This window comes from Dreissena polymorpha, chromosome 13, assembly GCF_020536995.1.
Source record: "Dreissena polymorpha isolate Duluth1 chromosome 13, UMN_Dpol_1.0, whole genome shotgun sequence".
Classification (NCBI taxonomy): domain Eukaryota; kingdom Metazoa; phylum Mollusca; class Bivalvia; order Myida; family Dreissenidae; genus Dreissena; species Dreissena polymorpha.
The window spans coordinates 55168778-55196307 of record NC_068367.1 but is presented as its reverse complement, the minus strand read 5'-3'; the positions used below and the strand labels follow the sequence as shown (position 1 = coordinate 55196307).

General features: G+C 37.2%; 4 protein-coding genes across 7 annotated transcripts in view; 3 read left to right on the top strand and 1 right to left on the bottom strand.

Moving 5' to 3' along the window:
- LOC127855598 (ATP-dependent RNA helicase DDX42-like) overlaps positions 1-27530 on the bottom strand; it is a 316590-nt gene that overhangs the window by 178672 nt on the left and 110388 nt on the right. The window lies entirely within an intron of this gene.
- The window catches only part of LOC127855601 (E3 ubiquitin-protein ligase TRIM56-like), a 262584-nt gene that overhangs the window by 148529 nt on the left and 86525 nt on the right, over positions 1-27530 (top strand). The gene's annotated exons all lie outside the window — the stretch shown is intronic.
- LOC127855600 (zinc finger protein zfp-1-like) overlaps positions 1-27530 on the top strand; it is a 317716-nt gene that overhangs the window by 285516 nt on the left and 4670 nt on the right. The gene's annotated exons all lie outside the window — the stretch shown is intronic.
- The window catches only part of LOC127855599 (zinc finger protein zfp-1-like), a 63741-nt gene that overhangs the window by 31541 nt on the left and 4670 nt on the right, over positions 1-27530 (top strand). The window contains exons 10-18 of the mRNA XM_052391343.1: positions 7531-7646; positions 15475-15699; positions 19803-19876; positions 21343-21405; positions 22198-22300; positions 22514-22602; positions 25743-25895; positions 26515-26615; positions 27166-27264. Coding sequence (XP_052247303.1) covers positions 7531-7646; positions 15475-15699; positions 19803-19876; positions 21343-21405; positions 22198-22300; positions 22514-22602; positions 25743-25895; positions 26515-26615; positions 27166-27264 — 1023 coding nt within the window. The remainder of the gene's footprint in view (positions 1-7530; positions 7647-15474; positions 15700-19802; positions 19877-21342; positions 21406-22197; positions 22301-22513; positions 22603-25742; positions 25896-26514; positions 26616-27165; positions 27265-27530) is intronic.

Genomic DNA, 27530 nt, shown 5'->3' with positions numbered 1-27530 from the left:
TAAGACATAATTGGCAATAAGGGTATCGTCTGAAAATAGTTACCAGTTTGCAACTGTCAATTGTTAAATAAACACGTTCATTTAGACGACCCCCTTATGCCGATGACACCTTATTTATTAGGGACCCACGACAGCGGGAGCAAAGAGCGACCGCATGCAATTATCCACAGGTGGCTTTCTTCTTGACCCGTGATTTCACTCTATCACGCGATTGGCTAATTTTATGAAAGTAGGCATTACCTATAGACAATGGGCGTAACATTTGCATAATCAAGGTAATCTATATCTGCCTCTTAGTTTTCAATACCCGTCAAACAATACAATTATATTTACAAATTACAACTACTGGAATCGTCAAAATGAAACGCTAACGAAACTCTTATTATCTCAAACTCAATGGATGGTACACAGACGACGAGTTGTTTGATGATCTTGTGGAAAATCGCGATCAATCTGAGGATGTATCGGCCTGTGCAAAGGTTAGTGATTGCGACGATGATGATGATGATATCGGCGACTGGGTTTACGATGACAATCTCACTAGTGAGGAATTCTACGAACTGTTCGGTGAAAGCGATGATGAGGATTTCGAAGGATTTTAAGATGACTGATACGATCAATTACGAACGTAATATGTTTGAAATTGTTATGGCAAATTGATTAAATACGCAATTGTTAGAAATTGTGTTAATTTGAAAATTATTTTTACTGTATGAATAATACTTGAAAATAAATTAAAACCTACTTATATATCATGAAATAAACAAATATTACTTTGTTGTTTGATTGTTTTATTTTTCGGACTTGTGTGAATTACTAAGTGTATGCAGCGCGAGTTTGAAAAATTCTCAATGTGTTTCTTATTGATTTTCTTCAACATTCTGCCGTTTTTCGGCCGATGAAAAACGGCAAAATTTGACCGCGTCTTACACGCGGGTCAGTCTTAAATCCACCGATTATAAAGTCCGAAATCGGGGTGCGTCTTATAAGCGAGGGCGTCTTATAAGCGCACGTATACGGTATATGGCTATATATGGCTATAGCAAAATCTTGTTAACACTCTAGAGGCCACATTTATTGTCCGATCCTCATAAAACTTGGTCAGAAGATTCATCCCAATGATATCTTGGATGAGTTTGAAAATGATGTCGGTTGGTTGAAAAACATGGCCGCCAGGGGGCGGGGCATTTTTCCTTATATGGCTATAGTAAAACCTTGTTAACACTCTAGAGGCCACATTTATTTTCGATCTTCATGAAACTTGCTCAGATGATTTGTCCCAATGATATCTTGGATGAGTTCAAAAATGGTAACCTTGGCTTGAAAAACATGGCTGCCAAGGGGCGGGGCATTTTTCCTTATCTGGCTATATATGGCTATAGTAAATCTTGTTGTCCCCTACCGGTTTCACCGGAGGGGACTTATGGTTTGCACTCTGTCTGTCTGTCTGTCTGTCTGTCTGTCAGTCACACTTTTCTGGATCCTGCGATAACTTTAAAAGTTCTTAATATTTTTTCATGAAACTTGAAACATGGATAGATGGCAATATGGACATTATGCACGTCATTTCATTTTGTTCCTACATCAAAAATTCTGGTTGCTATGGCAACAAATAATAAAAAATCTGAAAATGGTGGAATTTCTGACAATGGTGGAGCCGTTAGGGGACTATATTGCTTGGCAATAGTCTTGTTAACTTTCTAGTTTGCTCAATCTTCATGAAATTTGGTCAGAACATTGGTTTCCTGTGTAGTAAAGTTTGGTTTTATTATGTCAATATTATGTGACATTAACGGTGTTATGTTATTTTTCATAACACAGAATTTTCATAGTTAACATAACTGTTTTAGTCATTTACACTTATGATAAGCCTTTCAACTAAGAGATAACTGAAAGAAAGACAACATGTACATGATTTTGCAGTATTTATGCAGTATTCATCTCCCTTGTTTAACCTGGTTCAGTAATCTATTTTTAGTTCTGCTCTGGAATTTGGGAAGATATTGATCATTGATAAATGCACTGTTCTGAGGGAAATTTGACTACTTGCCATTGATCTCTTCTGAACTGTATAAAATAAGCTGTTTTGGCTGATTTAAACACCTCTTGATGCTTTCTTGAAAAGTTAACAGCTCTTGAAAAAGGTTGGAATTTTGAAATAATTAAACTCTAAATTATTTTTAACACCAGCATCAAGACATTTTGGCATTATTTTCTAAATTATTCTTATTATTAGCTCACCTGAGCGATAGCTCGAGGTGAGCTATTGTGATCACTCAGCGTCCGGCGTCCGTCCGTCCGTCCGTCCGTCCGTAAACAATTTGTAAACATCTTCTTCTACTAAACCATTGAGCCAATTTCAACTAAATTTCATGTGGAGCATCCCTAGGTCATGGGACAAAAGAATTGTTAAAAAAAATTTGATCACATAACCAAGATGGCCGCCATGACCATATATGGTAAAAACCTTAAACAATCTTCTTGTCAGAAACCGCTCATCAGATTTTCAAAAAATTTCACAGGGATGACCTTTGAGGGCTCCCCTGAAAAAGTTGTTCAAAGAAATTTGATTCGTCAAAAAACATGGCCGCAGGAGCTCGTTGAACTTTGCATGTTTATTCGTTTTTGCCTATTTTGTGAAAACTTTCAAAAATCTTCCACATTTTTTGTCCGATCCTTTCCAAATTTGCACAGTGTCTTTATATCAATGAGGACACGAACCCTACAAAAAATGAGCATTATTGGTCCATGAAGTACAGAATTACCTCCCCTTGAATTGAGAAAATGGTGTTTATGCAATAAAGTCCAAATTTTTCATCCAATTCTTTCCAAACTTGTAAGGATTTAGCATGGTTCAAACAAGGGAAACAACTACGGTTTATGCATGTTCTTTTTATTACAGATTTGCCTCCCTTTAATTCATTCAAAATCTCATTTTACAGCAGAGATTCCAAATCTGACCTGTAAATGAGCCCCATATTTACTGCTGGTGCTATGTTACCTTTTCCCATTTGATCATTCTTAAGTATTGGTCTTGTAATGCTGCTACTGCTACTGCTACTGCTACTACTACTACTACTACTACTACTACTACTACTACTACTACTACTACTACTACTACTACTACTACTACTTCTACTACTACTACTACTACTACTACTTCTACTACTACTACCACTACTACTACTACTACTACTACTACTACTACTACTACTACTACTACTACTACTAGTACTACTACTACTAGTACTACTACCACCAACCACCACCACCACCACCACCACCACCACCACGTCTACTATTACTACTTCTACTACTACTGCCACTACTACTACTACTTTACCACTACTACTACTACTACCACTACTACTACTACTACTACTACTTCTACTACTACTCTACTACTACTACTACTACTACTACTACTACTACTACTACTACTACTACTACTACTACTACTACTACTACTACTACTACTACTACTACTACTACGACTACTACTACTACTACTACTACTACTACTACTACTACTTCTACTACTACTACTACACACCACCACCACCACCACCACCACCACCATTCACAGTGACAAAAACGTATTCACACAATGGCTGCTACTACAACTTATAGCCCATATAGGGGGGCATGCATGTTTTACAAACAGCCCTTGTTTCTATGGGATTTTAACCACAACTGTTCATGTTTATCTCCGACACATATTTTAAGGTCACCTGTCATGAAGTGACACAGTGAGCTTATGTGATCGTGTGATGTCCGGCGTCCGTTGTGCGTGCCTGCGTGTGTCCGTGCGTCCGTCCGTCAACAATTTGTTTGTGTAGACAGTAGAGGTCACAGTTTGCATCCAATCTTGATGAAATTTGGTCAAAATGTTTATCTTGATGAAATCCGGTTTGGGATTGTATTTGGGTCATCTGGGGTCAAAAACAAGGTCACTAGGTCAAATAATAGAACAACCTTCTGTAGACAATAGAGGTCACAGTTTTCATCCAATCTTTATGAAATTTGGTCAGAATGTTTATCTTGATGAAATCTGGGTTGGGATTTTATTTGGGTCATCTGGGGTCAAAAACTAGGTCACTAGGTCAAATAATAGAAAAACCTTGTGTAGACATTAGAGATCACAGTTTTCATCCAACCTTTATGAAATTTGGTCAGAATTCTTGATGAAATCTGGGTGGGATTGTATTTGGGTCATCTGGGGTAAAAATCTAGGTCAAATAAATAGAAAAACCTTGTGTTGACAATAGAGGTCACAGTTTTCATCCAATATTTATGAACTGTGGTCAGAATGTTTATCTTGATGAAATCTGGATTGGGATTGTATTTGGGTCATCTAGAGTCAGGAACTAGGTCACTAGGTCAAATCATAGAAAAACATTGTGTAGACAATAGAGGTCATAGTTTTCATCTGATCTTAATGAGTCAGGTGAGCGATTCAGGGCCATCATGGCCCTCTTGTTAAGATTATTTTTATTTGGCATTTTCTAAATTAGAACGACTCTATTCTATTTCAATAACTGTAGTAAATTTTTCTTATTTTTACATTTGATTCACTGAAGTTTCCTAATCTCCATAAATATTGTTCTTTAGATTAAATTAGACCTATTTTGTAAACTAGATTTTTGAAGCACTTTCTAGACTAACAGAAACTTATATTTATATAAGTTTTTTTGACAAATTTTGAACTTCTTTTTACATTCATTAAGGTATTTGCTGTATGTTGTTCATTTTTGTAACAATAATTAGATTCTTTAGACTTGGCTTGTACCTGTTCTTAATTTTCTGTCATTTCTCTTCATTTTCCGAGTTCTTGGAATAAAAATTAGTTATTTTTGTTAAAGCTGCTTTGGTTTTCACTTATAAATAAATTCTTTGAGTGTATTTAGGCGTCCCTGACTGAACGCCTTTAGTTAATTGAATTACAACCAGTCAGTATATTCATCCTGACCGGAAATAAGAGTTTGTCAAATAAATATTTTCGCATTACATAAGTGCTTACAAAGTTACATAACTTGTAACTGTCCTGTGACCGGTACATTTGCGTAAGCGAAGGAGACCGCACTACCACACCTGGATAGGACAGTTCAGTTCGATAATGGTTTGGATCGGTAAAAAAACATGGCCGCCAGGGGGGGTCTTTTTCCTTATATTTATATAGTAAAAAAGCTTGTGAACACTCTAAAAGTCACATGTTTTGCCTAATCATCATGAAATTTTGTCAAAACATTAGTTATGTGGATGTCTCGGACGAGTTTGAAAATGGTCGTGATCAGTGAAAAAACATGGCCGCCAGGGAGTGGGGCAGTTTTTATGTCCCCCACTATAGTAGTAGGGGAAATATTGTTTTTGCCCTGTCTGTTGGTTGGTTGGTTGGTCTGTTGGTCTGTTTGTGCCAACTTTAACATTTTGCAATAACTTTTGCTATATTGAATATAGCAACTTGATATTTGGCATGCATGTGTATCTCATGGAGCTGCACATTTTGAGTGGTGAAAGGTCAAGGTCAAAGTCATCCTTCAAGGTCAGAGGTCAAATATATGTGGCCAAAATGCTCATTTTATGAATACTTTTGCAATATTGAAGATAACAACTTGATATTTGGCATGCATGTGTATCTTATGGAGCTGCACATTTTGAGTGGTGAAAGGTCAAGGTCATCCTTCAAGGTCAGAGGTCAAATATATGTGGCCCAAATCGCTTATTTTATGAATACTTTTGCAATATTGAAGATAGCAACTTGATATTTGGCATGCATGTTTATCTCATGGAGCTGCACATTTTGAGTGGTGAAAGGTCAAGGTCATCCTTCAAGGTCAGAGGTCAAATATATGTGGCCCAAATCGCTATTATGCCCCTTCGAAGAAGAGGGGGTATATTGCTTTGCTCATGTCGGTCTGTCGGTCGGTCGGTCCGTCCACCAGGTGGTTGTCAGACGATAACTCAAGAACGCTTTGGCCTAGGATCATGAAACTTCATAGGTACATTGATCATGACTCGCAGATGACCCCTATTGATTTTGAGGTCACTAGTTCAAAGGTCAAGGTCACGGTGACCAGAAATAGTAAAATGGCTTTTGAATGATAACTCAAGAACGCATATGCCTAGGATCATGAAACTTGATAGGTAGATTGATCATGACTTGCAGATGACCCCTATTGATTTTGAGGTCACTAGATCAAAGGTCAAGGTCACAGTGACCCGAAATAGTAAAATGGTTTCCGGATGATAACTCAAGAACGCATACGCCTAGGATCATGAAACTTCATGGGTAGATTGATCATGACTCGCAGATGACCCCTATTGATTTTGAGGTCACTAGGTCAAAGGTCAAGGTCACAGTGACCCAAAATAGTAAAATGGTTTTCGGATGATAACTCAAGAACGCATACGCCTAGGATCATGAAACTTCATAGGTAGATTGATCATGACTTGCAGATGACTTCTTTTGATTTTGAGGTCACAAGGTCAAAGGTCAAGGTCACGGTGACCCGAAATAGTAAAATGATTTTCGGATGATAACTCAAGAACGCTTTTGCCTAGGATCATGACACTTCATAGGTTCATTGATCGTGACCAGCAGATGACCCCTATTGATTTTCAGGTCACTAGGTCAAAGGTCAAGGTCACAGTGACAAAAATCGTATTCACACAATCGCTGCCACTACAACGGACAGCCCACATGGGGGGCATGCATGTTTTACAAACAGCCCTTGTTTTATGAATACTTTTGCAATATTGAAGGTAGCAACTTGATATTTGGCATGCATGTGTATCTCATGGAGCTGCACTTTTTGAGTGGTGAAAGGTCACGGTCATCCTTCAAGGTCAAATATATGGGTCAAAATTGCTCATGTAATGTCACTTCTGCAATATTGAAGCTATCGATTTTATATTTGAAATGCATGTGTATCTCATGGAGCTGCACATTTTGAGTGGTGAAGGGTCAAGGTCATCCTTCAAGGTCAAACGTCATATAGGGGGACATTGTGTTTCACAAACACATCTTGTCTTTATATGTATATAGTGACAACATGTGAACAGTCTAGAAGACACATTTTTTTCCCAATCTTCATGAAATTTGGACATCTTGGAAGAGTTAAAAAATGGTTCAGGTCTGTTAAAAAAACATGGCCGCCAAGGGGCCATTTGTTGTTCATTCTTCATGATACTTGGTTAGAACTTTTGTTCTATTGGCATCTTGGGCTGCAAAAAACAGGTCGTTTCTTTTTATCTAAGGTGAGCGACTTTAGTTCTTTCAGGCCCTTTTGTTGTTTTTTTACTGACAATGGTGGAGTTTCACCGGTAGGGGACCATATTGCTTGGCAATCTCTTGTTACATTTGTTTTGCCTTAACTCACATTTACCAATTTTACGTCGATTCATAACTCAATATTAATCAGAAAATCACTATCATATAACATCTTTTATGCATTGTTTCTTACAGAAAATGAACTAGTTTTGCACTCAACCACTGACATTGAGTGTACATTGGTCGTGTGTCTGTTTCAGTCATCGTTCCCCACGTCGCTGGATGGTATATCGAGCATGGTGTTCAGCCACGCCTCCACTCCCACCACTGACTCGGACCCCCTGCAGGCTGGTAAACCCAAGAGATCCAGAACTGGGTGAGATTGCAGGGATTTTTATGCCCCCAAAGGTGGGCATATAGTGATCGCAGTTCCGTCCATCTGTCTGTCTGTCTGAAAGTCTGTCACTCTTTGTGTTAAGGTTTTGAAAAATGCTCATAGCTTCGATGTCGCTTTAGATGTAACCTTCATATTTGGTATGCATGTGTATATGGACAAGGCCTTTCCATATGCACACAAATATCGACCCCTTTGACCTTGACCTTGAACTAAAATCTGCATTTAGGTTTCGAAATCTGCGTTTAGGTTTCGAAGAAGCGATGTTTTTTTCATTAAGATTCGTTAAGGGGACCCATTCCCAACAGAAAAAGTATATAGTTTTCCTAAGATCTAAACCATTCCCGATTGAAGGTTCCCAAAGAATAAAAAAAAAGAAATCTCAAAATTTTGAGACAAAAGTGGAATGCTAGGGCATCCAAGTTTTATGAATGCATGTGTGGTATATAATAAATAAGAGTATTCTTGCCCCGCCCCCCCCCCCCTTCTCTATTTTGACTTAACTAACAGATTTTTGTCCTGCATGTCTCCTTATCTAAAAGGTGTTCAAGGTTAATGGTCAAATTTGGCCATAAACCAGTCCTTGTAACTAGGTGTAGCGTAATTACTCATTGTTTGTGGCGAACACACAATAACAACCCAAGTTCATCTATGTTTTCATCGCCATTTATTTCTGTTACAGTAGATTCCACTTAATTGAATATCGGATAATTGAATAATTCGGTTAATTGAATAGAAATTGAAAACACCAAACCATTTGCATCTCTTCCCGTTGTAAATATTCCACATATTCTGATAGAAAATATGGCGTAATTCGGTTAATTGAATACCCAAATGTCGAGTGTACACTATAAAAAAAAATTTCGTGTGTTTTATATACATGTATATATTTGATTTCAACTTAAATGTAATGAAAACGTGACATATTTATTTTATACTGTTTGTATTAAGACGATGTATATACTTGTTTTCAACTTAAATGTAATGAAAACGTGACATATTTATACTATACTGTTTGTATTAAGACGATGTACTTACGTATAAGTCTAAATAAAAAGTCTGTTCTTTTCTATAATCCAGCAAAGAATGTCATAAATCTCCAAGGATACGAATGGTATCGACGATTTTGACAGACGCGCTCAATTGACAGCCTTTGTTTTCATTTCACACCATGCATGAATGCAGCGTCTATTAAGCGTCACGTGATTACACAGGTGTAGTATGCGAGTTTGTACAATGCAAACACTGGAGTATCCGGTGTGCAGTCAGGCGTGAACTGTCGAGTAACCCGAGAAACCAATGGAGACCGCGCCCGAGAAACCAATGGAGACGGCCGAACCCCCGGAATCAATGAACGCCATCAGCTTCGCAGAATATGTTCAACACGACGACGACCTGGAGTGCCATGGGATGCCAACAGATGACGACATATGCAGCGACATGCTACGAGAAGAAGAGGAACGAAGGAACCATATAGAATTCAACAACGACAATGAAGACGCCGAAGAAGAAGACGCCGACACGCCCATACGACTTCCCGTAACAGCCAGCGACGCAAGGAAAGCACTAGAAGAAGTAAGACGATTCCTCGAGGACACTGGATGTAGCGACTACAAAACCTTCTACGACCTTGAAGATTTGGTTGAGAAAGTAGCAGAAAAGAGCAGACGTCAAACGAAGATCACCGAGTTCATCAACTGGATTCCATAATTACTGTGTATATGCGTTGTATGTTTATGTGCTGTATGTATAGATGATGTATGCTTATGTTTATATGCTGTATGTCTATGTTTATATGCTGTATTGTTATGTTTATATGCTGAATGATTATAATGTGCATGTATCCATTTATGAACAAAACAACAAAATATATTTAAATCGTTTGTACGTGTTTTTCTCGTCAGTATACTCGTCAGTGCACATGTACACAACGCAGTATGTAATGTAACCGTCGAGCGAATATTATGAGTGGATTATTTTCAATGTACCGTACAATTAATAACAAACGACTGTCTGCGCTTTTCTTTGCGTTTATTGAACAAAACAAGTTTATTTTGCAATATATTTAACAATATAGCCATGAAATATGTTAAAAACACGATAATAACACATACTTGAAAGAAGAAAAACACATTATTTATTTATTAAATGGAAATGCGCGTGCTGTGACGTAGAAGCGTATGTACAAACATCATCGGTAATTCGGATGAACAGTAATTCGGATGAACAGTGACAACATTGGAAATAAACTGATTCCGTGTAATTGAATACTCCGGATAATTGAATATTTGACCGTGACAAATAGGCTATTCAATTAAGCGAAATCTACTGTATATATTTTCTAACTCAACGCTTGCTAATATTCATGAAGTACAATTTTACAGCGCGGCGACCAATATGGCCGCCACGTCAAGAAGATGTGACAAATCTCAAAGTTCTTTTCAAATCTAAACGCAGACTTCCTACTTCTGACTACACCTCTACATTTTGTCTACAGGTTAATTTGCATATATTTTCTTTACAACTTTGATTGGTCCTTAGCTAACGTGCTTATTGCTGATTGGTTGACTTGCTGGAATATACTAGAAAAACCAATTTATTCATGTATTTACATGCTTGCCAAATACTCCAAAATCTAATTACTTTGTATTGGTATTAAGTTTTACGGTTATGTTTGTCGGTGCAATATTTTGTGTTACCTATGCAAATAAGACTTTTCGGTGATTGCAATAACTATGTGAAGTAATACTCATCTGATCCTTTCGTTAATTGAACTTAATTTCATGAATAAGTACCTTGTTAAACATCCAGACTCTGGATTTTAACCTCACCTGATTGCTCAGGTGAGCTTTTCTGACCGGTCTTTGTCTGTCGTATGTCCGTCCGTCCGGCCGTAAACATTTGCTCGTAAACACTCTAGAGGCCACATTTCTTGTCCCATCTTCATGAAACTTGGTAAAAAGCTTTGCCCCAATAAAATCTCGGCTGAGTTCGAAACTGGGTTGTGCTGGGTCAAAAAGTAGGTCACTAGGTAAAAAAAAGAAAAACCTTGTTAACACTGTAGAAGTAACATTTTATGTTCAATCTTCATGTAACTTTGTCAAAATGTTTGTCTTAATGATATCTTGATTGAGTTCAAAAGTGGTTCCTGTGTGTTGAAAAAAATGGCCACCAGTGGGCGGGGCAGTTTTCCTAATTTGGCTATAGAGAAACCTTGTAAACACTCTAGAAGTCTCAATTTTTGCCCAATCATCATAAAAGTTGGTCAAAACATTGGTTCAATTAATGTCTCGGACGAGTTTGAAAATGGTCGAGATCGGTGAAAAAACATGGCCGCCAGTGGGCGGGGCATTTTTCTCTATATGTATATAGTGGCAGTTTTCCCTATTTGGCTATAGAGAAACCTTGTAAACACTCTAGAAGTCACAATTTTTGCCCAATCATCATGAAAGTTGGTCAAAACATTGGTTTTATTGATATCTCGGAGGAATTTGAAAATGGTCGGGATTGGTGAAAAAACATGGCTGCCAGTGGGCGGGGCATTTTTCTCTATATGTATATAGTGAAAACATGTGAACACAGTAGAAGTCACATTTTTGGCCCAATTTTCATGAAATGTGCTCAGAACATTTGTTTCCTTGATACGAGAGTTGAGTTCAAAAATGGTTCCAGTCAGTTGAATAACATGGCTGCTGGGAGGGGGGCAGTTTTCTCATTATGCCCCCCCCCCCCTTTCGACGAAGAGGGGTATATTGTTTTGCTCATGTGTTCGTCCGTCCACCAGATGGTTTCCGAATGATAACTCAAGAGCGCTTATGCCAAGGTTCATGAAACTTCATAGGTACATTGATCATGACTCGCAGATTACTCCTATTGATTTTTAGGTCACTAGGTCAAAGGTCAAGGTCACGATGACCCGAAATAGTAAAATGGTTTCCGGATGATAACTCAAGAACACTTATGCCTAGGATCATAAAACTTTATAGACACATTGATCATGACTCGTAGATGACCCCTATTGATTTTCAGGTCACTAGGTCAAAGGTCAAAGTCACGGTGACCCAAAGCAGTAAAATGGTTTCCGGATGATAACTCAAGAACGCTTATGCCTAGGATCATGAAACTTCATAGCTACATTGATCATGACTCGCAGATAACCCCTATTGATTTTCAGGTCACTAGGTCAATATCACGATGACCCGAAATAGTAAAATGGTTTCCGGATGATAACTCAAGAACACTTAGGCCTAGGATCATGAAACTTCATAGATACATTGGTCATAACTCGTAGATGACCCCTATTGATTTTCAGGTCACTAAGTCAAAGGTCAAGGTCACGATGACCCAAAATAGTAAAATGGTTTTCGGATGATAACTCAAGAACGCTTAGGCCTAGGATCATGAAACTTCATAGGTACATTGATCATGACTCGTAGATGACCCCTATTGATTTTCAGATCACTAGGTCAAAGGTTAAGGTCACTGTTACCCGAAATAGTAAAATGGTTTCCAGATGATAACTCAAGAACACTTATGCCTAGGATCATGAAACTTCATAGGTACATTGATCATGACTGGAAGATGACCCCCTATTGATTTTCAGGTCACCAGGTCAAATGTCAAGGTCGGGGTGACCTGAAATAGTAAAATGGTTTCTGGATGATAACTCAAAAACGCTTATGCCTAGGTTCATGAAACTTCATAGGTATATTAATCATGACTCGCAGATGACCCCTTTTGATTTTGAGGTAACTAGGTCAAAGGTCAAGGTGACTCGAAATGGTAAAATGGTTTTTGGATGATAACTCAAGAACGCATACGCGGCCAACAGGGCGAACTCTGAACAATATAACTAAAGCAACTGGTCTGTAATCCTAAATCTGTAATTATCAGTCCAATGAAACCTCATCATTTGAGTAAAATAAAGTGGATCAGTAAAAAATATTATCAGAATATGAGATTTTTTTTGTATATTTTGTATATTAAATATTGTGTTAATGTTCAATTTTGTTGATTAATATAAATATAAGCAGGACAGGGGAGGTAATACACTATTATATCTTTCTTATATACAGGGGAAACAAATGCAATAAGTTTAAATTTCATGTTAAATAAATAGAGGATATTTGTTCATGTCAGTGTGAGATCATTTGTTATTTTTTAGCTCATCTATTTTTTGAAAAAAAATTATGAGCAATTGTCAACACCTTGGCGTCGGCGTTGGTGTCCGGTTAAGCTTTGCGTTTAGGTCCACTTTTCTCGGAAAGTATCAATGCTATTGCATTCAAACTTGGTACACTTACTATCATGAGGGGACTGGGCAGGCAAAGTTAGATAACTCTGGCGTGCATTTTGACAGAATTATGTGCCCTTTTTATACTTAGAAAATTGAAAATTTTGGTTAAGTTTTGTGTTTAGGTCCATTTTATTCCTTAAGTATTAAAGCTATTGCTTTCATACTTGCAACACTTACTAACTATCATAAGGGGACTGTGCAGGCAAAGTTGTGTAAATCTGACTGGAATTTTGACAGAATTATGTGCCCTTTTTATACTTAGAAAATTGAAAATTTGGTTAAGTTTTGTGTTTAGGTCCACTTTATTCCTACAGTATCAAAGCTATTGCTTTCATACTTGCAACACTTATTAACTATCATAAGGGGACTGTGCAGGCAAAGTTATGTAACTCTGACTGGCATTTGGACGGAATTATGGGCCCTTTATACTTACAAAATTGAAAATTTGGTCAAGTTTTGTGTTTTGGTCCACTTTACCCCTAAAGTATCATAGATATTGCTTTCATACTTGGAACACTCGCAAACTATCATAAGGGTACAGTAAAAGGACAAGTTGCATAACTCTGGTTGTCATTTTTACAGAATTATGGCCCTTTTTTGACTTAGTGACTTTGAATATATGGTTAAATTTAATTTTGTGTTTTGATCCACTTTACTTTTAAAGTATCAAGGCTATTGCTTTCAAACTTCAAATACTTTCATGCTATCATGAGGTTACTGTACCTGGCAAGTTGAATTTTACCTTGACCTTTGAATGACCTTGACTCTCAAGGTCAAATTATTAACCCCCCCCCCCGAATCCTTTCCCCCCTAAATATTTTTAATTTTTTTAGGATCATCACACAAATGACCACCACACCCTCACACTTCACCCCCACCCCACCCCACCCCCCAATTTTTTTTTGAAACGGTTAAAAAACACAAATATTTATTTTTATTATTTTATTTTTGAACTACCGTTCAACCATCACACCCAAGAATCCCCTCCCCCCCCCCCCACCCCCGAATTTTTTTGCATTTTTTTTCCGCATTTTTGGAAGATAATGTAATTAATGTCCACACCCCCACACTATACACCCCTCTTCACTCCACCCCTCCCTTCTTTGTGATTGAAATTGAGAGTCCCTTCACCTTTAAAAAGAAAATAGATGAGCGGTCTGCACCCGCAAGGCGGTGCTCTTGTTTCATTGGGGGTTCCAAATCTATTTCGAGTAACGATCCGTTTGTTCTCTCCGACTTCACTCTGGGATTTAATTGTCATCTGATCATAGTGTATTAAGAGTTTTGCATCTTTGAAAAGCTTATTTAAAATGCAGTTTATTGATATAGAACACATTATCCTGCCCAAAATACACACGACCGGTCGGGCATGTTCCTGGGACATTGGCTAGCCCGGACCTAGGTACAGGCAGTGAATGTCGTTCGGATGTGCCTTAGTGTTAAGCCCTGGACTATTATATATGAAATATATATAGTGGAGCTATCCTACTCACCCCGGCGTCTGCGTTAGCGTTAGCGTGCAAATGTTAAAGTTTTTGTACTACCCCAATTATTTTCATTGTCCCTTGACATATTGCTTTCATATTTTGCATACTTGTTTACCAACATGATCCCAACCTATAAACAAGAGCAGACAACTCTAGCAAGCATTTTGTCATAATTATGGCCCCTTCTCCACTTAGAATATGCAGCAAATGTTTAAGTTTTCATACTACCACATTTATTTTCACTGTCCCTTGACATATTGCTTTTATATTTTGCATACTTGTTAACCAACATCATCCCAACCTCTAAACAAGAGCAGACAACTCTATCAAGCATTTTGTCATAATTATTGCCCCTTTTATACTTAGAATATGCATATTATTGATCAATCTATGTTAAAGTTTGCTTACTACCCCAAATATTTCCTATATATTGCTTTTATATGTTGCATACTTGTTTACCAACATGACCCAAACCTATAAACAAGAGCAGACCACTGTATCAAGCATTTTGACATAATTATGGCCCCTTTTACACTTAGATAATTGAACATTTTGCTTAAATTGCCATAACTTCTTTATTTATGATCATATTTTATTATTACTTTGACAAAACAACACTTACCTGAATACTACAATGGATTCCACGCAAACAATACCCCATGCCCCTACCCAGAATCCCTCCCCCTCCATTTTTTTTAAAACATCATCTAATAAATTACCACACCCCAGATTATACCCCCCTCTCACCCCCCCTCTCACCCCCCTACCCCCCCACACCCCCCTACCCCACCCACCCCCCTAAAGTTTTTTTTTAAACATCATCTTATAAATTACCACACCCCACATTATACCCCCTCCCCCCACCCCCACCCACAATTTTTTTTTTGTTTTTTGTTTTTTGAAAGATCGTCTAATAAATTATTGAATATGAACAATTTCCCCTTGATGGCTAACGTTATACTGTCAGTCAAGCACTCGAATAGTCACACGCTGTCCTCTGACAGCTCTTATTAATTTGTGATGTCAGGTCCATTGAAAAGGAGAGAAAGGCTGTATTGAGGAACAAGACCACTAAACAGAGGAGTCTAAGGAAGACCTCAGTGTCTACCAATGAGGAGGGGGAAGGGGTGTCTCCACCTGTCTCCAAACGCTCGCGGAAAAAGTCTGGAGCTGCACAGGCTACAGCGACGACAGTGGCCGTTACAGCGACAGCAACAGTAACAACGGCAGCCTCTAGCAGTACGACATTGGGGTAATGTTAAACTGACTTAATCACAGTTTTGCAAAATGGCAATTGAAAAAGAACGAAATGTCTGCATGATGCATATGAAATCAGAATAACAGTGTTTTTTTCACCATTTTTAGCTCCACTGGCCAAAGGCCAGCGGGGCTTATGTCATGGTCCTGTGTCCGTCGTGTGTGCGTCCGTGCGTGCGTCTGTGCGTGCGTTAACTTTTTCTTTAAACATCTTCTTGTCCTAAACTACTCGTCCAAATCTGATGAAATTTCTCAGGAATGTTCCTGTGGTGAACCTCTTTCAAATTTGTTCAAATTATGCCCCTGGGGTCAAATTTGACCCTGCCCCGGGGGGTCAAAAAATTGAAAATTTGCTTATATAAGGCCTATTTTGTGCAAACTTTATAAATCTTCTTGTCCATAACCATAAGGCCTAGGGCTACCAAATTTTTTATGTATTGACATCTTATAGTCCTCTACCAAGTTTGTTCAAATTATGCCCCTGGGGTCAAATTTGACCCTGCCCCAGGGGGTTAAAAAATTGAAAATTTGCTTATATAAGGCTTATTTTGTGCAAACTTTAAAAATCTTCTTGTCAGTAACCATTGGGCCTAGGGCTACCAAATTTGCTATGTAGTGACATCTTATAGTCCTCTACCAAGTTTGTTCAAATTATGCCCCTGGGGTTAAATTTTACCCTGCCCCAGGGGGTCAAAACATTGAAAATTTGCTTATATAAGGCCTATTTGTGCAAACTTTAAAAATCTTCTGGTCCATAACCATATGGCATAGGGCTACAAAATTTGGTATGTAGTGACATCTTAGTGTCCTCTACCAAGTTTGTTCAAATTATGCCCCTGGGGTCAAATTTGACCCTGCCGCGGGGGGTTAAAAAATTTAAAATTTGCTTATATAAGGCCTATTTTGTGCAAGCTTTAAAAATCTTCTTGTCCATAACCATTGGGCCTAGGGCTACCAAATTTGGTATGTAGTGACATCTTATGGTCCTCTACCAAGTTTGTTCAAATTATGCCCCTGGTGTCAAATTTGACCCTGCCCCGGGGGGTTAAAAAATTGAAAATTTGCTTATATAAGGCCTATTTTGTGCAAACTTTAAAAATCTTCTTTTCCATAACCATTGGGCCTAGGGCTACCAAATTTGGTATGTAGTGACATCTTATAGTCCTCTACCAAGTTTGTTCAAATTATGCCCCTGGGGTCAAATTTGACCCTGCCCCAGGGGGTTAAAAAATTGAAAATTTGCTTATATAAGGCCTATTTTGTGCAAACTTTAAAAATCTTCTTGTCCATAACCATTGGGCCTAGGGCTACCAAATTTTGTATGTAGTGACATCTTAGTGTCCTCTATCAAGTTTGTTCAAATTATGCCTCTGGGGTCTAATTTGACCCTGCCCCAGGAGGTCAAAAAATTTGAACATTTGCTTATATAAGGCCTATTTTGTGTAAACTTTAAAAATCTTCTTGTCCATAACCATTGGGCCAAGGGCTACCAAATTTGGTATGTAGTGACATCTTATAGTCCTCTACCAAGTTTGTTCAAATTATGCCCCTGGGGTCAAATTTGACCCTGCCCCGGGGGGTCAAAAAATTGAAAATTTGCTTATATAAGGCCTATTTTGTGAAAACTCTAAAAATCTTCTCGTCCATAACCATTGGGCCTAGGGCTACCAAATTTGGTATGTAGTGACATCTAATAGTCCTCTACCAAGTTTGTTCAAATTATGCCCCTGGGGTCAAATTTGACCCTGCCCTGGGGGGTCAAAACATTGAAAATTTGCTTATATAAGGCCTATTTTGTGCAAACTTTAAAAATCTTCTTGTCCATAACTGTATGGCATAGGGCTACCAAATTTGGTATGTAATGACATCTTATAGTCCTCTACCAAGTTTGTTCAAATTAAGCCTTTGGGATCAAATTTGACCGTTCCCCAGGGGTCACAAAATTGAACATATGCTTATATTGGGCCCATTTTGTGCAAACTATAAAAATCTTGTCCATAACCATCGGGCCTATTTCTACCAAATTCGGTAGGTAGTGACATCTAATAGTTCTCTACTTAGTTTGTTCAAATTATGCCCCTAGGAACAAATTTGACCTTGCCCCAGGGGTCACAAAAATGAACATATGCTTAAATAAGGCCTATTTTGTGCAAACTTTAAAAATCTTCTTGTTCTTAATTATAGAGCCTAGGGCTACTAAATTTGGTATGTAGTGATATCTAATAGTCCTCTACCAAATTTGTTCAAATTATTCCCCTGGGCTCAAATTTGACCTGGCCCCGGGGGTCACAAAACTGAACATATGACGTTTACCAGTGGAGATTACTGCGGCCGATTGGCTGTAACCAACAACAACATCAACATCTTGTAAACATGAGATAAAACCCTGTCATTTAGTGCCATTTTAGGTCAGATGGTGACTGCTTACAAAGGCATTTAAGTAAGAACATGTGTTATGAATGTTTTTCTTATAAACTGAAAAAAGTCGGGTTTTATTTAAATATGTCGAAAGTGACCATATATCCGGATGAAAATATTTTGGATGACATGTTAATTTCATGGCTTTTTTGTAGTGTTAAAACCAGTTTAATAATATATTATTGATTTTAAAAACACAACTTCCATGAACATAATTATTTCAAGGAAAGTCAATATATGATACTGCACGGTAAACTCAAACTTTGTATCCAAGAGAAGGTGTTGAAATTAATGAAGTGCAATGTTCTTAACTATCGTATATGCTGCTTTTTAATAACTAATGATATATTGTTCCATTTGTGAATAGTGACTGATCATGAATTGTTGAAATGATTGTCAATTGCTCAACAATCCATATATATTTCTGACCATTTTATAATTTTTCTTAATACAAGTTATGAATTGATCTTAGAAGTCAAATGTATTACTTAATTAAATACATTTATAAATATAAAGAAATAATCTTTAGATTATCATAATATTCTCAGCCCTGTTGGTCTTAGGGATGTTTGGGTTGATGAGCAATTTCTCCTTTTATCACAATTATTTCTACCCTACCTGATCATTTCCTTCATATTCCATTTTAATTCAATTGACGTCTGCAACCTCTTTCAAATTGGGAAAGTCCAAAATGTGTTGTTTGGTAAAGGGTTAAGGCATTTTGATTCCTATCGGTCTTGTGAATCTGTTTCAAATCAAATGCGTAGATTTGATCTTCAGCATCTAAAAATATGTGAAATAGAAAGAACGACAATATCTTTTGGAGAGATAAATGTACCTACGTTATAAGCAAAGGACCTGTGCAACAATTCCCGGGCTTTTTTGTCTGTTTAGTTAACACAGTAGTAACTTTTTCCATTTATAAAAATGCTCACCCTTCCAACTTTATGCGCCCAGTGGGACGAGGGATAGAAAGAGAAAGTCACATGCTTGAGTACATTTCAACCCATGCGCATTACACGTTTTTTTCGCAAAGAAAAAACAGTGGAGCGATACAGGGCCATCATGGCCCTCTTGTTGAAATGTGGCTGGGTCCCTTCGTATTTGGAAAAATTGTATTGTTGTGACTAAAATTGTGAAATCAGTGTTTTTGTTTTTTGGCGAACAAATACTTTAAAATTGAGACTGAAAGTGATTTCAATATGACATTTACTATGGTTCAACTTAAAGAACTTGATGGGACAAGAACTTAATGTTAAAGACTTATTAAAAAACAAATCTTTAATTGGAAACCTTCAATTTGGATTTTTTAAGTCACATTGGGGAAAATAAGATACTTCCATTGTGTAAGGGTACCCTACCAGACCCTAATGGGAACAAAAAAAAACACTGATTGACATTCCTGACTTAGAAAATGTTTGAAATATCGGTTTGTTATGAATAATCGTCAATCAAAATCAGAGAAAGAATAACGTGTTTTACGGCTTTTCATAGATAATTTAGTAAGAACGTGTATTACCAGCATGGTATTGAATTTTAAACTACCCCAGAAATTAAAAAGTATATTAGGTAGAGAGTTAACGTTTGCTTTGAGAGGTCCCTGGTTCAAGCTAATCAAAAGTGCAGCAGTTCTCAATCTTGCACTCGACTTATAAATGAATAAAAACGTCTTGTTTTCAGGCCTCAGAATTTCAACGTTTTTGGTGGGGAACCTCGTTTTCTTAACCCGATTTCAAGACCACCAGTTACACATAGTATGTATGGGACTTTGGTTATGTTACTGGCGTTTCAATATCTATATACTTAACCCATTTATAAGAAAATTTGAAATAGAAAATACTTAATTTTGTGCTAAGCCATTTTCGTAAGTTGTTTCCTGCACTGTCTCCTGTTTAAAATATACGACAGAATGCCAGGTGCACATGTTGATTTCTGTTAACGTTTATTTCAGTAGAAAAAGCATGTGGAGTGGATTGTTACATATAATTTTTGATTTTCTTTTTTGGGGGGGGGGGCATGGATTTGGGGAAATGCGCAAAATTGGAAATTGGAAAGACACGCAGGATATGGCAAAATAGCCCTTTATACCCATATTGGTGTATTTGTATGTTTTGGCAAATCCGAAGATTGTTGGTTTAATTCCCTGCCCGACCTTATGACTTGTGTGGGGTTTGGCTATGAAATGATTTCTACATCCATTCTCACTCTTTGTCTGAATCAAGGACAGTTGTCTGTAATTATACCCCCATTACCAATGGTAATGGGGGCTATATAGGAGTCACTTTGTCGGTCGGTCTGTCTGTCGGCCTGTCTGTTGGTCTGTCCCGAAAGCTTGTCTGGGCCATAACTATGTTGTTCATTGTGAGATTTTGAAATCATTTGGCACATTTGTTCACCATCATTGGATGGTGTTTCGCGCGAAAGAATTATGTCGATATCTCAAAGGTCAAGGTCACACTTTGAGTTCAAAGGTCAAAAATGGTCATAAATGAGCTTGTCCGGGCCATAACTTTGTCATTTATTGTGAGATTTTAAAATCATTAGGCACATTTGTTCACCATAATTGGACGGTGTGTCGCACGAAAGAATTACGTCGGTATCTCCAAGGTCAAGGTCACACTTTGAGTTCAAAGGTCAAAAATGGCCATACATAAGCTTGTCTGGGCAATAGCTATGTCGTTCATTGTGAGATTTTAAAATCATTTGGCACATTTGTTCAACATCATTGGATGGTGTGTCGCGTGAAAGAATTACGTCGATATCTCACACTTTGAGTTCAAAGGTCAAAATGGCCATAAATGAGCTTTTCCGGGCCATGACTATGTTGTTCATTGTGAGATTTTTAAATCATTTGTTTACCATCATTGGACGGTGTGTCGCACGAAAGAATTATGTTGATTTCTCAAAGGTTAAGGTCACACTTTGAGTTCAAAGGTCAAAAATGGCCATAAATGATAACGGCATAATAATTCTTAAAAATCCCCATAAATTAGCTTCTTGTTTTGTGAAGACAGCATGCAAAATAGTCTGTGTCAATGCGGCACGTGGGGTATACTTCACGTCTGTCACAAAGCTTTTGTTTGTTTTGATGTGTTCTGTTATTAATAGTAAACCAACTTACACTAAAAGAGTGTGACTAGGTTAATTGGCTGCCATGATTTGACTGAGTCCCTTATTTGACATGTAAACATAATCACTAAGACAATGTGCATACTTCCAGGTGAAACTGCTCTCCGGTGTTCAAACCTACCAAGCATGGAAACAGGGCCCAGTTCTCTTGCTGGTAATTGTTAAATTGTTAATTGTTAGTTTGCTGTTTTAATGTCAATTAATGAATTATTGTATTGTTAAATCAAAGTGAAGTAACAACAAACACACAACATGTATAACACAAAAAAAGACAAAGTAAACTTGAAGTATTATATGTCATTCGTCCTTTTTTATTGCCATAATTTTCTATTTTCTTTTTTAAAATGAACTAAAGGAAAAGAAAAGCCGCAAAAATATTAAATGACATAATAAGAAACGAAATGATATTGTTCCAATTTAGTGAATTTACTGTGCTTATGTGCAATTGGATGGATTTACAGCTGAGTTCATCACAGCGTACGTAATTTCTTTAAGCCTTACTTCACAGTTTGATATCTAATTACTAGCCTGGGCAGTGCGCACAGGCTAATCAGGGACGACACTTTTTCTTAAACCTTTCAGTGCTGGAACCGAATTTTGAAGGCTTTTGCAAACAGTTTGGATCCAGATGAGACGCCACAGAACGTGGCGTCTCATCAGGATCCAAACTGTTTGCTATTCTGATAGTATTCTTTGAAAAAAATCAAAGAAAATGCTAATTTTAGAAATTCAGCAGACGACATTTTTGCAGACGACAAATTTCCCAGCATGCAAAGGGTTAAACTGGATTTTCTTTAAGAAGAGTCTACATTTTTTTTTTAAATCAATAAATGCGGAAAGTGTTGTCCCTGATAAGCTTGTGTGGACTGCGCAGGCTAATCTGGGACGATATTTTACGCACATGCATTAATCCTCAAATTTGAATCTATGAGTCTTTCCTGTTCAGATTTTAAGGAGCGTTTTTCAAATGGACCTATGATGGGTCCCAGTCTTCCATTCTTTCCCAGTCGATTCCAGACATCCCAGGCTCCCATCAAAAAGGACGAAAGGTTAGAAATTATGTGAAATAATGATACGACAATGAGGATTCTTGTACATGTATGTTTTAATATATTCACAGTATGGAAGTAAATACACTAGTAAAAAAAAATAAAAATATGTCCTGTATGTCAGGAATTGAATTTGATTTTGGTTAGTGAAAAGTTTAACCCCAAGGCTCAAATAAAAGTTATTTAATTTTTGTGTATGTCCCACTGTTTCAGTGAAACTCCAAGTAGTATGGAGGAGCTGCTAGAGAGACAGTGGGAGCAGGGCTCTCATTTTTTGATGGAACAGGGCCAGCACTTTGATAGTAAGAATTGACATCAGTATCTGATTGTTGTGTATGTGTGAAATGTCTGTATGTGTGAAATGTGTGTGTGTGTGTGTGTGACTGTATGTGTCTGTATGTGTGAAATGTCTGTATGTGTGAAATGTCTGTATGTGTGAAATGTCTGTATGTGTGAAATGTGTGTGTGTGTGTGTGAAATGTCTGTATGTGTGAAATGTGTGTGTGTGTCTGTATGTGTGTGTGTGTGACTGTATGTGTCTGTATGTGTGAAATGTCTGTATGTGTGAAATGTGTGTGTGTGTGTCTGTATGTGTGTGTGTGTGTGTGTGACTGTATGTGTCTGTATGTGTGAAATGTCTGTATGTGTGAAATGTATGTATGTGTGGAGTGTCTGTATGTGTGAAATGTGTGTATGTGTCTGTATGTGTGAAATGTGTCTGTATGTGTGAAATGTGTGTATGTGTGTGTGAAATGTGTGTATATATCTGTGAAATGTGTGAATGTGTCTGTATCTATCAAATGTGTGTATGCATCTGTGAAATGTGTGTATGTGTCTGTATGTGTGAAATGTGTGTATGTGTCTGTATGTGTGAAATGTGTGTATGTGTATGTATATGTGAAATGTGTGTATGTGTCTGTATCTGTGAAATGTGTGTATGTGTCTGTATCTGTGAAATGTGTGTATGTGTCTGTATGTGTGAAATGTGTGTATGTGTATGTATGTATGAAATGTGTGTATGTGTCTGTATCTGTGAAATGTGTGTAATGTATCTGTAAAATGTGTGTATGTGTCTGTTTGTGTGTATGTATCTGATAATGTGTGTATGTGTCTGTATATGTGAAATGTGTGTATGTGTCTGTATGTGTGAAATGTGTGTATGTGTCTGTATCTGTGAAATGTGTGTTTGTGTCTTTTGAATGTTATGCATGGATTTGTTATACCTCAATTATAGAAAATCCTGCAATATGAACAAAGAGTTCAAGGAATTGTATTAAATACTAACAAATAACCAGGTTAACAAACAAAACAATTAGTAACATATTGAGGTGAATTGACCTTTCGACAGCTAGAGTGAAGCCACGCCCACCGATTTCAAGGGGGGTCACTCCGCCGAAGTCCGTCATAAAAATGGCTACGCGAATCGGCCGCATAAGTGAACCAAAAAGGCCTCATGGTATACCTGAAAGGCCATACAATAGTTTTTATTATCATTGAATAGTGGTGCTGAATATAATTATCATATCTATTAAATAGTCAAAACTTTTTTATTAGTCTACTTAAAAGCCGTTAAATTTATCATCAAAGTCGGCAAAATTATCGCCAATTATCGCATACAGTATGAATTGTTCGTTAGTCACAATATTTTTCCTTGAGTAATAGATGTTTCAGTTTTTTAATAAAAAGCCGTTAATTTTTGCAACCGATGGCAACATCGCAAATGTGGCACAGGTAAGTAAATTTATTATAATAGAAGACGAAGAACGTTTTTATTGAAATCCGATATAACACATATCTACAATGCGTTTGGTCAAAATGACCCATGAGCATTGTTATAATCGTAAAACATAGTCAAAGTCGTCAAAAAAGTAACATACACAATATATTATTATATATTATTATTTCCTCGTAAACTATCTTCTGCAATATTTAAAATATAAAAAAGTTGAAAGAATTTTCATGTACAAAAAAACTCGCTAATCAGACCGGGTTTTCAAAGGGTCATTCACAGTTTGCGGCATCTGTTTTGATAACGGATTAGTAGAAAGCCCACATATGGTGTAAAATGACACTTATTGGCCCCTATTGATAATTACTTGCGCATTTTAGAATAGTTTCTTAACTTACATTAAATTTGGAAGACTTAAACCGAAAGAAGTAAAAAATGTTTTATTCTATGTGATATTATTAAAAATAATAACTGATTGTCTTTATTATTACGCATTTCATTAGCATTAAAAAAATCTAGCAAAGTTTATAATGTCTTATTTATTTGCCGACTGCATTAGAATGTCAAATTTATTTAACGTTGGCCACCTTTGAAAAATGGTTTTAAATGTTCCTTTCTAATTTGTCTATATAGAGGATAAACAAGTACAAAGTTATACTCTTTTTTATAACGTGTCCGTTGCAAAACTTACATTTTCTATTTTCGCGTAGTATCTTATTATAACGACTGTGTTTTGCTTTCGGGCGATCGCTTAATATGTTGAGATTAAGCTGTTCATGTGGACGACCACAAAGACGAATCCAACGTTTGAATTTTTCAAGATTAGTACCCGGTTGAGGGAACGGAAAAAACGTACTTCCATCTTTTAACCGTTCTGGATACCTTGTGTCTGAATAACAAGTGCCATAACAGCACCTTTTAACCATTTTCTTTGTTTAAAACACAGAATTACGTATAAGCTTATGTGTCGGACAACGGCGAGTTTGACGGACAAAATGGCGGATAGTAACGGGCCTAATCTATGCTGTAATCTGATTGGTTAATAAGCCTGTCAATCAATCGGCTGTCGAAAGGTCAATTAAAGCTACAAAACAGAAAAAAAAAACTGTTTATTGCATAGCATTCAATTCCATCTATATGTACTTGGAAGTATGCTCAACTTTAAACATAATTTTCCCATTGTTTTTAATGGCAAATATGGATTGCAAGTAAGGATAACATTGACTATTTCTTGAGAGAAAAACAACAACAAATTTTTTGTTTAAGATCATAATATTTCTGTACGAAGCTAAAATATGACGAAATTTATATTCGCTTTATAATATATTTTTTCTTTGGCTTGAAATATTTTCATTGTGAATATTTTTTGTATTGGGAGTCCATATTACTAGTCAAAAGGCTTGTGTAATTCAATAGATTTCCTTACTAATTCTTTAAAGTGACTTGTACATGCATTAAGCCCCGCTTTGAGGTCGCAGTGGTGTAGCGGATATATTGTCCGCCTAGCAATCGGGAGGTCATGGTCCAATCCCGACTGGGAGCGTTCTTTAGATTTTCCCCATAGACATCAAGTACTGGTTCTTGACCCAGGAAACAGACTCGAGAATGTTTCAAATAAGCCTGAGGCTTTCTATCCAATCGAGCTAAAATAAGTAGGTTTAAACTAAGCCCCGCTTTTCAAGAGTGAGGCTCAAATAATTACCGCTCTTTCAGTTGCCTCTTTGTTAAGTTGCCTTTACAAGCTGAGGACGGAGAATCGTCGTCTGGAGGAACACTGTCGCAATCTGGTATCACGTCGTGATCACCTGCTGGCCGTCAATGCCCGCCTCACCCTGCCTTTGTCTTTAACTCAGCCTGCAAGTACAGGTAGGTTGTTGTAGCACAGGTGCTAACTAGCATTTATAAAAATACAATAAAAGTGACTATCCAGGTTGTGAGATGTGTAAATGTGGTGTATGGCAGGTGAATGGGTCACATCAAGCAGGTGAAATATTTTTCAAATGTCGTTGAAACCAATCAAAATTCATTGCAAATGTAGTTGAAACTATTTATACTGGTAAGTACATGAAATTAAGTACATTTCAAATTTAGTTGCTTTTGAGACCAATTGGTACATACAAACACGTTTATTTCAATTTTAAGTCTATTTGAGACTATTAGGTGTTACAATCAAAGTACATTTGAAATGTAGGTGTTTCAACCAGTATTTTTCAAATGTAGATGTTACAATCAAGGTACATTTCAAATGTAGGTGTAACAATCAAAGTACATTTCAAATGTAGATGTTACAATCAAGGTACATTTCAAATGTAGGTGTTACAATCAAAGTACATTTCAAATGTAGATGTTACAATCGTACATTTCAAATGTAGATGTTACAATCAAAGTACATTTCAAATGTAGGTGTTACAATCAGTGTACATTTTAAATGTTAGTGCTTTTGAGGCCAATAGACACCTACAATTAAAGTACATTACAAATGTAGGGACGGTTCAGATGACTCTTCCAAAGGAGGAGTCCACCCCAAAACGCATGGAGACCAGTACCATGTCAACTGAAGAGGGAAGCAGCCCGATAAATGTGGTGGTAAGGTTTAGTTTAAATCTGTTAATGTTTCCTTGATTGCATCGAAAGCCTTAGGCTTATTGGAACGCTCTCGAGTCCGTTGCCTGGATTGAACCAGTGCTTATTGTCTGTTTTGGAAGTTTTTTGGAGCGCTCCCACCGTAGGGATTAAATCTGTGACCTCCCTTTTGCTAGGCTGACACTATGTCCCCTATGTCACTGCGACCTAATAAATTAGTATGGTTCAATTAAACCTGGTATGGTTCTAGAACCCTTAGATGACGATTTGGAATATTTTAAGGTGACTGGCTCCAAAAAATGACGGATTTGATATAAAATCTTCTGCAGGGAAAATGATTTAGAAAAAAAATGCATCTGGTTGACTGATTGAACAAATCTGAGTACATGTATTGATTTTATTTTTTTTAACAAATCAGTCATGGATCTAAGTTTAGTTTCAAACACTTATGTTCAACATATGAATGGGTAAAGTTTAGTTCTATTCCTGAAACTGAATTGTTTGTAACTTAGGCAATAATAATACTAGTATTTGTATCTTATATTTTGTGTAGGATACAAGTGGGAGTGGGAATGCATGTGGGAACAGCCCTGTACCAGCAAGTAATGAACTGCTGAGACATCAGCTGTTCTTTTCAACCCCTACGTCTCAGGTACGGTATTTCAAGCAGCTCAAGTGAGTGCAATGATCTAAGTAATCTCTCACTACCTGTTGGCCATATTTGTCCAGGGCTTTCATTGGACGCCAAACTGTGAGTTTTGGTGCTCAGAATGTTTGTTTCACTCAATTTTGACACTCAATTTATCGACATGCATACATCATTTTGACTCACAAACATTGAGCAAAATGAACAGCATGGCCTCTCAAAATTTGAATATAGCATAAATTTTAGCCAGTAGTCAAGCGATCAATGGCTCT